This window comes from Mycteria americana, chromosome 1, assembly GCF_035582795.1.
Source record: "Mycteria americana isolate JAX WOST 10 ecotype Jacksonville Zoo and Gardens chromosome 1, USCA_MyAme_1.0, whole genome shotgun sequence".
NCBI lineage: Eukaryota > Metazoa > Chordata > Aves > Ciconiiformes > Ciconiidae > Mycteria > Mycteria americana.
The window spans coordinates 65,679,919-65,692,146 of record NC_134365.1 but is presented as its reverse complement, the minus strand read 5'-3'; the positions used below and the strand labels follow the sequence as shown (position 1 = coordinate 65,692,146).

General features: G+C 44.0%; 1 protein-coding gene across 3 annotated transcripts in view; it reads right to left on the bottom strand.

Annotated features, from left to right (window-relative positions):
• Positions 1-1,220: 1,220 nt before the first annotated feature.
• Positions 1,221-12,228, bottom strand: part of DGKI (diacylglycerol kinase iota) — a 153,360-nt gene continuing 142,352 nt past the window's right edge. For 2 of the 3 annotated variants that reach the window (XM_075503567.1, XM_075503574.1), the window contains 2 exons: positions 11,910-12,009; positions 1,221-10,437 (listed from right to left, as the gene is read on the bottom strand). In XM_075503567.1, coding sequence (XP_075359682.1) covers positions 10,321-10,437; positions 11,910-12,009 — 217 coding nt within the window. In that variant the 3' untranslated portion in view covers positions 1,221-10,320. The remainder of the gene's footprint in view (positions 10,438-11,909; positions 12,010-12,228) is intronic. The other variant, XM_075503559.1, reaches the window with a different exon arrangement.

The following is a 12,228-nucleotide window of genomic DNA, read 5'->3' as shown; positions in this document are numbered from 1 at the left end:
CAGTTCCCTAACTCTTCGCTAACTGTTGTCCTCGTTCTTTGTCAATTTTCAGCTCTCATTTGCCAAGTGGCCAGAGAGGATGCTAGTGTGAAGGCCAGTCTGCTCCCTCAGATGTTTGGCTTCGTTCCCCAGAAACCTTTTGCATCAACAAACTCAAGTGGTGATTTCTGGGCTGTTGGAAAAGATACTGTGACACTGCAATGATAGGATAGAGGTGACGGAAAGAGGTGTTTCTGAGATGGGCTCTCCCGAATGAAACACTCTCTGCTCAATGAACTCAATATGATGGAATACAACTGCTCTAAAATTCAGCAAAATATTATTCTCTGGAGGGAGGGCAACCACCTGAATGCTTTCATTGACTGGAAATATCACCTGAGTTAGAATTTTTAATATAAGATAGCTCAAAACATGGAAATCAAGCATGAGAAGTGCAAACTAGCTCATTAGAAAGTTGTCAGCCTCCAGCACTCTTTACTACCGCAATTTAAGCCAGCTAAACTAAAAAGCTACAGGGACAGGGCTACTCCCACTGCCCTTCAAAAAATGGTTCCAAAAGAAGCAGGATACTATATGGGAGCAACATTACAAGGCATGACAAAAAAATAATAAATAGTTAATAGACAGCAGTTTTTGGCCTCGCAACACAAAGCACCTTACCTGTGTGTGTATGGGGAGATGATATTATCCCCGTTTTACAGACAAGGAAACTGAGGCACAGGAAGGTTAAATGACTTGCCAAAACCAACTCAATGACCACGGCAGGAATAAAAACTCAACACCTTGATTTGCTACCTTCTGCTCTATCCCTTCGACCACAGCACCTCCAGAGAGATGTGCTAATGAATTATAACACACAGCACATGCTTTCCCTATTCTGTGACACAACCATGTAACACACAATTAGACTGGTAAACTATCATAAGACAGAAGTATATCATTAAACAGGGTGATCATTTTTTGCATAACCTTTATGTTTTGCAATAAAACAACAGGTCAGTTCTTGCTCAGAATAAATCCCCGCTGAGCTAGCAGTGACAGTGTCATAAACCAGGTTCAGTCCTTACGTACATTGCATTTTCATTAGAACACACTTGCAGCCTGATGAGTATTTGTGTCCATAGGAGAATCATGTTTCCCCACAATGCATCCGGGTTTTTCCCAGTGCAAAGCCATAGCTGTTGTGAAAGCTGTGCAGAAGCAAAGTAGCAATAACAGTGGCACAAAGGCAGGCCTGTAGTTCGTAGCAAAATGTTCTGCTCACTGACTCAGAGAGGACACTGAAACCTCCATGGACTGCCAGAAGGTTTGTGTGGGAGGCGCAGAACACGAGTCCTCAGCTATATCATTGGCTAGACTTCCCAAAATCTTCCAAAAGCCTCCTGCTTCCAAAAAGCCGGCTGCATCTAAAATGACTGGCACAGGGTTTACAGCACAAAATAATAAGGGCAGAAGAAAAATAACCTTCATTTCACACTGTGAAAGCACGTTTCACCTTGCAGAGATTTCTACAGAGAAATACTGGCACTCATATTCCATGTTCCCCTCCCCAGTGCACTGCACCCTGATGGGCCAGCAGGCAAGGCTGGCAGCTCCCAAGTCCATTTGGAAAGGGATTTTAACCCTCGATTATTTCATGTTCCAATAGAGTTACAGGACACAGAGCATATGCAACCCATGGTGTGAGGGCAGCTAGATGGCACCCATTACAAAGGGCAGTCCCGCGCCAGTTGCTTTGAGAGGAAACGGGCAGGAACGCCCATCCTGGGACTGTCCCCTGCCCCAGCACCAGGAAGAGAAACAAAAAGAGCTTGGAAGAGCCCTTAAAAAAAGAAGGCAGCTCCTACAGGCTTACTGATATCCGTCTGTGTTTCACGCTCTGCCTGGCACATGGAGGAGTGTCTGGAATTGGTAGCCTCCAAAGAGACATTACTTTTGCCAGTAGGGTGATAGTTGGATCTTCCTGCACATAAGGCATCCCCCCCTTTCCCTTTGCCCAGATCTGTGAGGTGCAGCAGCAAGCTAGAGTGAGAAAAAGCTCCCAAGAGTTGCTCAGTGCTTTGAAGGCTCAGCCTCTTATTTTCTTTTCTCCCAAAGCTGTTGTATGATCAAAGGAGGCAGATGGAGGAGAATCACTCTGGAGTGACATGTAAACGGAACAAAAAAACCTGATAAGCCTCTGCCATCTCCCTGTGATTTTTCCGAGATACATACTGAGCAGAAAAACACACAGTAGCAGGGCCAGCCGTTTTGCACGAGAGACCAGCACACTCGCTCACCAGTTGGAAGCAGCTGCCACTTCTCGCAAGCACGTCACGGAGCAACACAGTCACATTTGCCCAGGCAAAGATTATTTAGCAGGAAAATTGCAAAGGGAAGAAACATGAGAGCAGACAAAAAAAACCCAATTTTTTTTTCCTATTGATATTAAAACTAAGTCTGAAAAGGTCGAAATCAACCCCTCAGGTGTGAAATACCCAAATCCATCACGCTTCCCATCTGCTTAATCCTGAGACATTACAGCTACTCTCAGAGGTGCCTTTAGTGCTGCACGTCCAATTCACCCCTCGTACAGCAGAATTTCAACATTCCCTACCCATGGCTGGGCATGGTCAGAGAAGATCCAATCGCCTGTGACTCTAGTCAAGCAGAAGTGTCCCAGGGGCAAGCACATGAGCAGGATTTTGACCTTTCCAGTCAAAAATGAAGGTAGCATGAGCGAGGGAAAAAAAGAGGTCATTGAAGAGTAAAGACTTCAGTAAGGAAGGTCTGAAAAGGACACAGCAAAAAAAGGGAAAGAAAAGCAAAGAGCATTCAAGATTATTTTAAATCAAATTTAAGTAAAATTATGTTCCATTTCCTTCCTGCCATTATCTGCCAGCAAGCTCACTTTTTTCGTCGTTTTGACATGAATGTACTGCTCCCACATGCCTTGGAGATAAGGACACTATTACAATAGCGGCAAGACCACAGGAGAAAACAACTCACAACTGCCCTCATCTCCTATTAAAACAAGCACATCAACAACAGTTTTCCCATTCTGATAAAGAAAAAAAACCTGGTCCTGGGAAAAGGGCTGAAGCGGGGGACAGGAGAGGGAAGACAGCTATTTGCTTTGTGGCCTATAGCAATCATTTCTTTTGATGAGGCATGGTTTCCATCCATTTGGAAGGAAAACCTCCAGTATGGCTAAGGAGCAGGGAGAGGTGTCAGTGCACGACTTGTCTCACTTCGCGAAGCCTCCAGATTTGCAAATAGAAAGGTGTGCCCCACCAGCCTGTGCGGCGATCCCTGCAGGGGCAGGAACAGAAACAGAATGCGCCCTGCCGATGGATGACATAAATATCGGGAGCAGTGAGTTTGGAGAAAAAAATGCACCCATCTCACTTTATTAAAAGTGGATACATCTAATTGTGGTACATAAATACTCATTACAGTGATAGTAGTTAGCATTGCAACTCCCTGACCAGAAAATAGCAATGCTTATGGAAATCATTCTGTAGGGCCCCCATTCCCAGGGGCCAGCTTAGCTTTGCTTTTCTAATTTTGCCGTCTTTCATTTTTTGTGTGAATGTCATACAGGAAAAAAAGCCTGAGAAAAGTGGGACTATCTATTAGAGCCTAATTTAGCCAAGTAGAAATCACTCATATCTGCTGCATCAAGCTCAAGAGCTTCTTGAGCTTCTTCTCCATACCTACAAACCTAACTGGTTCCTACAGTTCCTAGACAGGTCCTGGATTCCTGAATACGTGTAGGAACAGGGACTGCCTTCTCCCTCTGCTTGGCCACAAGCTGAGGAAAAAGTGATAATTGAAGGTCATTAAGTCGGTTGGAACCAGAAGGCCATTTTTCTCATTAAAATAAAGTGTAACACTAAGAAATGAATTGCTACTGTCGTTCGCGCATTAGTAGGTAGATAATTGCTGCAGCACTTGTCATAACGCAGCACTGGATTGCCACTGCACGCACTTCGCTGAGTGGTAGGGTACACATCAAGCAGCTTCCTAGACAGGGACTAATTGAAGAGCCAGGTGTTACACTTTGCCAGCAGAAGGAAGCTGGCTCTAGATGAAGCAATTACATGTGTAGTACTATATTGCTAAAAGAAGTAGTGCTTATTTCTTGCATGTCAAAATGCTACAGCTTCTACGTACTTTGTATATGAATGCTGGAGCTGTTAGCATACCGGTGAACTCTGAAAGAGCATTCCCAAATCAGGGTTCTGTTTCTAGTTGATAAGGGCAAAATAATACAAACAGATTTCTGAAGAAAGTATGGCTTTTGCTTTCTCGGATATTCACCTTCTCGTATGTGTGTGTGTCAAGAGAATCATTGCCTTCTTAGATTCACATAATCTCCTCCATGTAGGCGATCCAGGAGCATAAGCTGACTGCTTTTAAAGGGCTAAGCATAAAATTATTTTGTGAATTATAGATGTGTTTATGTTGAAACAATTGCTTTTGTTGCAAGGCATCCTCCTGCTTAGGCTCTAGAAGTCATCACGTGCTACATCAGAATGACGAGGTTTTAAAACGAGCTGCCTGTCTTCCACACTCTCTGGGTAACTAGATATGTGTGTACTGTATAGGATAGATTGTCTTCTTTCTTTTTTTTTTTTTTTTTTTTAAAAAGCAGTCTGAGAAACAAGAAACTGCAGCTGAGACTGGAATGTGGCACCTTATAAATAAGGCAGGAGTCAAGATGCACTCTGATGGCTGAACACAGTAAGGTTATTCAGCTCTAAGCCTGCCTAATCACTGAAGTCAAATGTAATGAATTTATGGTGTGATCAAGGCCTGAGGGAGGGAATTTTCCCCTTTTGCAGGAACGGCACCATACTTGGCCAGGGCAGGGGCCATTGCTCCAGTGCACAGGTACAGGGTACGAGAGATTGCCACTCTCTGTGGGCACTACTATGGGCAGCGGTGCTGGAAACATGCTGGGGAAGGAAAGGGAGGCCCTGAGCTTTGGTACCTACAGAGGGTCTCAGGTAGGCAGTCCAGAGAAGCGTGGTGCCATGGCACAACTTGGAGTACACTTAGCCACGGTCACTGCTTTGACTGCTGGGTAGTCCATCCCTCCCAAGCCAGCTTTTAAATAGAATTAGACGTGAGAAAATGCACGAGTACTTGGCCTACTTTTGGGCAGCCCAAGCCAAGTGCCAAGCTGCTGCAGTCAGTCTGCACCGGTGACTCCTCAGCAAAGGCTGAGACATCCTGACCCTCTATATATTCTGTTCACCCCAAGAGATGGGTGCAGGCGGGGTTGTAACTCCTCTTGAGGCATTGCCACAGTGCAGCCATGATCTGCATCCTGCACTTCCAAAGGGAGTTAAAGCACTGAACCTCGAGACACATACTCCACATAAAATTCCGGTCTTCATCAATATGGTAGCAAGTCACTTTTAGCACATTATTGAGTTGTTGTTGCAATCAACAGATTTTGGCAGGCAGCTCATGGGATTTTAAAGCTGTAGCTATCCATTACTAAGAAAAATAGTTGCCTACGTTGTTGTTCAGAAAGCAAAGTGAAAACATGAGTACTACAGTGAACCCTGTAATACTGTGTCCTATAGCTTCACAGGTATCCAGAAAGGCACAGGTATATGATAAGCTGTTTCCAGGACTGCTGAAATGACTGAAGATACTCACATTTGATGCTTTAGATTAATTAGGAAGCCAATAATATCGCTTTGGCTCAGATTCAGTGAGGAAAATAAAGAGGAAATAATGTCTGATGAATGGAAAAGAATAGGTATAATGGAGATAGAAATGTTTCTTTCAACACGCTTAAACACCATTCTTATAAAATACTTCTCCATGGATGTTAGTCTGGTGCAAAAGAAGCAAAAAGTGGGGGAAAGAAAATGACAGACCTCAAATGGATCAGCACGATGCTTCCTTCTTGGAGTACATGGAGTGCAAGGACAGAATTGTCCTTGTAGTGTTTTCAAGGCATCCAAATTCCCAGCATGCCCATACATTTCTTGATTACTACTAAACCCCCAGCAAGCTCAAGGCTACCAATGTACCTTGCCCATTTCATAGCTTTTGCCCAGAGTCAGATCATTTCAACGTGCTTTTGATACACTGGAAGGGTCAACACATAAGCACACCCCACAGGAGGCATCTGGGATGGCTGAAAGGAAAATAGCCACCTTCTAGGTGAGGTTGTGTATTAATGACTTTCACTACCGTGAGTGTCACTGTCACAGCAAAGACAAAGACAAAAATGAGCAAAAGAGGCCATTACATACTACTCAAACAAACCTCCCATGGCCACACCACCAGAAAAACCATGTGCCCCATCTATTCATCCACAACACCAGCTCTGCAAATACAACTGGGAAGATCAATGGCAACAAAACATCAATTTTGTTCTATTTTCTTTATGTCTATGGTGCTTCTATATGACAGTCCTCATGTGGCAGGGGACATCTCATGTAGTCCGAATCCAGGCTACGGCACCATGAGTTGAGACTGAACAATTCTACTGCTGCGAGGGAAAAGCAAGGGTGACAGGTGTCAGTAAAATAATCTACAGACATCTGAAAGTGCTAAAACACAGACAAGCCATCACGTGAAATGGTGAAAGAGCCACTGGAGTCTGAGGCCCGTTTTGTAATGGGCAAAATTTGCCTTGAACTCCTGTCTTACATAACTCACTCATCCTCACACCTCACAATATTGAGGGATGCTATAATTAGTGAGAAATGTATGACATCGTCATGTCTTGGATAGCACATAAAGATATCTCTAGCATTGAAACATGAAATAATAAGAGTAACTGATGCTATTAAATAACAAAAGTAAGTTTATTTTATCAACATTATAAATATTTTCTTTCCCTCCATTTAACTCCAAAATGAGATAGTAAAACCAGTACAATGGAACGATTCAGGAGCTCCTCAGTTCTACTGAAAAGGGTCCCCTTTAATAACAAATTAAAACAGAAAATGACATTTCATCAGTCCAGCAACCCCAGTAGCTAAGCATCCCTAGGTGCTTTGTCATTCAAATGGCACAGTTCTAAAAGTGTGTGCATATGTGTGTCTGAGTCTATATATATGCATACTGATATTTATAAATATACATATATATAGTAATATCCACATATAAATAGACACAGCGACAGAACAGACACTTTTAGTAAATCAAAATGTTTTACATGTAATTTAAGTGGGTTCCCAACTGCACACTAAAATTTGGGCCCTGCACAATGCAGACACAATGATCCTGTACTAAGCTAGACCCCAAGTGCTCAAGAGATTCAATACGTACGTGTCACCTTTAACTGCTGCAGATCCTGCCTGCTTCTGGTGGCTGTCCAAAATCCAGAATCCCATGGCACTTGAAAAGGGGTAAGAAATAATCCTGCAGTGTCCTGGCCCGAAAACTCCTTCCCTCAGTGAACCAACTTCTGATATTCCTGGCTGTGTGCGAGCCGTTGCAGAAAGCAATATACACGCTCTGTTATCTACAAATACAATACATCGCCAGTATCGAATGCATGATGTGTGCAGCGCTTTGGGACGCCTTGAATATTAAAGGCACGACATACAGCCAGCTCCTGTCCTATCTCCAGCGCTGGGGTTTGTTTTCATCCCACAGTAACTGCCTCCTACTGAGCACACAGCGCGGGCAGCTTTCCAGAGGCACAACAGGCTCACTCTGATCGTAGCATCGTACTCCAGCTGCCCGGGAAAAAGGCAAGCCAGACTCTCTCGTGTGCGCTAAGCTCCTTTGAGCAGTCCAAACAGCACAAAGGAGCTCAGGAAATCTGCCTGTCCTGCCAAGCTGCTGCAGAGCCAGCCCCTGCTGCAGCCGCCCCCCGGGCACGAGGGACATCTCACCCAGGGGAGGACCACTGGGCACAGAGAGGGACCAGACCCTGCTCCCTTATCGTAATTCACACGTGGCCTCTGGAAGCTACCTGTGATCAGAGCAAGCCTATACTGCTCCACCTGCTTCATGGGACTACAGGACCAGGGAGCTGCAATGGGCTCACTGACCATCCTCTGCTCAGGCACCGCTCTGGCCTCAGCACAGGATGGAACCCAGCCCCTGGTGTCATTGAAGCTTCCTTTGCTTTTCTTTCAGTAAAACAAAGCAAAAAGATAAACCTGATACTAATATAATTCTTATTTTTCATCAAATATATAGAAATATTACCGCCACGTCTTTGCTCACAGCTGGCAAATGATGCAAGGCCTACCGGGAAACCACAGCGTGAGGATCTTCCTTGGGGAAATTTCACATACACCAAAATTATACTCTGATTTTTTATTTTAACACTTGCCAAATTCTGTTCTAATATATACACATACTGACCTTCGCCACAAGCCCCTGGGTGATTATCAAGGGAAGGAATTTGGCTTTCATATTTTATTTTTTAAACAAGAAAGGTAAAGACAGAAAATAAGACAAAATACATTTCATGTCGCCATTGATCTATAGATTACAAATATATATAGTTTCCTTCCAGAGGAAGAAATACTAAAGAAATATTTTGCTCATATCAAATGAACTTTTGAAAACAGAAAAAAATAAAAAATATATTTTTCAGCTCCTCCCTCTCTGCCACAACAATTACTCTTGTTTAAAAAAAAAAAAAAAAAGAAAAAGAAAAGAATTGCATTAATTTCATTTCCACAACTTCTGCCAAAGAAGAAAAACTTATCTGAATAATGACCTGAGTTATTTTCATGGTTTCCAAACTGCATGTAATCCCGATGATCACCATCTACCAGAGAACTACACCTAGCAAGGCGCGTGAAAACAAACACCGGTGGATCTTTCAAAACAAACAACAAAGCAAAGTTCAAAAATCTATTGCAAGAATTATGCCAAAAGTTGGGTGTGAGCATCTTCATGGGAACTGGTCAGACAAAGTGGAAGTGGAAGCTCTGCTATTTCTGGCAGCTGAGTTGTCTGTAGTGATTGAAAACCTGAAGGTGAACATTTTGTGTATGCCTGTGTGTAAATGCGTTTGCTTTCTCTTCTTTTGTGGTTATAATCTTTGAGGTAAGACAGAGAACAGATGAGTACAGAAGACACGACTGGCCTTTACAGCAGCTAAGCAACTTTACGTTTCCGAGCCTATAGCAGGTAACGAGGCAAAGAGCTGCTGCTTGTCCATCTCCAGTGGGATAGCCTCTCTGAAACTTTGTTCCCTTGGGGAATCGGGTAGTTTACAGGTTCAGCCAAAGAAGGTTTTCCTATTCCCAATGCAATCGCTCGTTTGTTGACAGTGACAAGCCTAGGCTGACTGCTGATGTTCGAGGTCTCCTTCCTACCTCTGGCCGTAATGCAAAGGGGACTGGGTCCGTCAGTCAGTCCATCAGAAGCCCCTCTCTCTTGCACAGATCTCTCCCCAGTGTAAAACCCATCTTTTCAAAAGTAAAAAGTAGCTATCAACTTTTAGGCAGGCCTGAAACCTGAGCAGAATTGGGTCGGTCATTATACACACAATGGTAGCGTAAGAACCCCTTACTGGTAACTTTCTGCTCTGCCATACAATGTGGTGTATCCCATATAACTCCTTGCCATACAAATGACTGTCTCATGAGGATACCATAACTGTATACCCAGCAACAATGAGGAGGTTAGGTTTTGTTACTGCTGTAAATCTAACTGTGCCCCACACCCTGGGAAACAAGGCAATAGGCAGAGTCCTCTCCAAAAGTGAGAAAACTCCCCGGTGATTGAGCACTGAGGATGCAGCTTCCGGGAGGACGGCAAGGGAGGGAATGCAGCTGGTAAAACTGTTGGATTTTTCCTAAGGGCATCCAGAGCTCCTCAAAGTTTTTGCTACTGCCTGACCATTTGTGAAGACTTAACACAGAGATAACAGGTACTATTTAACTGATGAGAAGTGAAGGGAATGGGAGAATAAAAGGAATGCAGGAAACTGTAGGGATGGAGGAGGGCCTGGTTGGGTCTTTTAATGTCCCCCATAGTTTGGTTCCCCCACACCCTCTTTTCCCTTTCCTTTTTTTTTTTTTTTTTTTTAAATAAATTGTACAGATGAACATGGGAGAAGTTCATGCTACTTGCTGGAAGCAATAAAGGTAAATTTCCGTGGCCCATGGATTCCACAGACCTTTGAGTGTCCCGCCTCATCCATCATGGGCTAACTTATGGAACCTAACCGTTCCGTGGCAAGACTCAGTAGCCCTTAGAAACTGGTGGCATGTCCTCAGGTATTTTCCACGAGAGTGAGAGACACGTTGATTCCATCAGCTTCTTCCTCACACGATACCCGAGTGCCTCAGGTACAGCTTTGCGATTTCCAAGGATCCTCTTCGACGTTTTCAGACATCAGACTGCTGTCTCCAGATCCTCGTGGGAAACCATTTGGTAGTTTTGTCGACTCTCCAGGTAGGAGGCCAGATCTGGGTCACCAGCTTGCTGAGCCCTGTCACGAGGGGTCTTACCCTATAATAAAGAAACAGGAAGAGAAAGTCTTGTGGTATCATATTTAGAAGAACAGATGAAAGCATGACCTACAGGATTAGTACAGGAAGGATATTACTACAGGAAATTACTACAGGAAGGACAGAAGCAAATTTGGAGAATTTATTATTTGTTGTACAAGTTGGGGTTAAGTCAAGTTTTTCTATCAGAGTCATGAGATTCTGAAGATTTTCAAAGTGTGTGGTTTAGGACAAATCATGCAGTTCTGCAAGCACATGCTATTTGATACATCATACAGAAGGGCTCACATGCTGGAAGGAACTGATTTTTCATTCTAGGGCTACAATCCCTATGGGAATGAATATGACGCACAGTACTAATATGACGTACAGCTAACCCTTGAAAAGTGCACTTCACAGACTACACATTTTGCTAAGGATGTGCAGAGAGAGACGCCCAACATTTGAGATGAGTTCAATGTGTCTCATTCTATCTCAAGTACAAATCGTTTTTCAGTGCATCAAGTTGCTACTCCATTATCTGAGCTACCTTAAGAGTACTGTTAAATTGGACCACAAGTCTTGATCCTAAACTATGAAAAAAATATTGGAAACACATTAATGTATGTCCACAAAAACACTCCTGCTCCTTGAATTTCTGGGCAGATAAAGATTAACAAGTCAGAAGCCACTTGTCTGGATTTCAGCTGTTGAAGAAATTATCTTTTGCAATGTACAGTACTCTCATCTGAAAAAGCAATGATCTCTCTCCCCCTTATAGGCTACCCCATACAGTATTACATGGTAGGAATTGTTTTTAATTGTCTTGCTGCAGCAAAGGTGCTTCTGACTCTGGAACCCAGAGATCCAACCACCTCTCAGCTGCTGACCATGGGATGCTTATGTTCAGAAATGCCAGAGGGGCAGCTTCTGGACCATGTTCCCAAGTGATCAGATTGTTGTATTGACAGAATATGCCTAGGGTTTAATTTTGCCCAGACTTCTTTTGCAGCCAGGCGTACACCAAGAGAGGGTTGTGGTTATTGTCACATCAGTGAGCGTAGGGGCAAGCGAGGGCAAAAGAAAATGGTTAGCCATCCTCACAAAGCAAGTCAGCCACGATAATCAAGCCTCACAGACGCTATGCGATCACAAACCAAGGCTCCCCCAGGTGGTCCTTGCCCACAGGCCTCTCTTTTGACCACACAGGAGGAGGATGCTGCTGTGCCATGGAGATGCCTCATTCACACCCAACGCACCGAATAGTTTGAGGCCAGGCTCTCACTGTGGTGAAGATGACCCGCGTTGGGGACCGAACTGAAGTCTCTTGTACTTGTTTAAATCAATACAGTTTTCTAAATAAAAATAGCTTGTTTAAAAACAGCTGCTCTTGGCACACACGAGGAAGCCTCAATCATGCACACAGCAGGGACGGATGCTGATCGGTCTCGCTCGGCTGCAGTATTTTATAACTGGTTGATGGGGCTGGGTTACCTTGGAGTCTGTCTTTCTCAGAGAGGCTCCCGCATCCACCAGGAGCTGGCAGACAGCACGATGGCGCTGGCAGGCTGCCTTATGTAATGCTGTCTCACCCCTAGACCAAAGTACAGAAACCAGCAGTGAGACACATCACACCAATGTACATTTACGAAGTATGAGGTGCAGAGGACAGACAGAGAAGGATGCTGTATTTCTGCGAGGTTCCCTCTTGCTGGCAGAGGTAGACTTGTGCACTCTCTCCCTTAGCATCTACATCCTTTGACTCAGTAGGAAAGCCTGCAATGCACAAATAGCAGACGGAGAACTTCTGAGG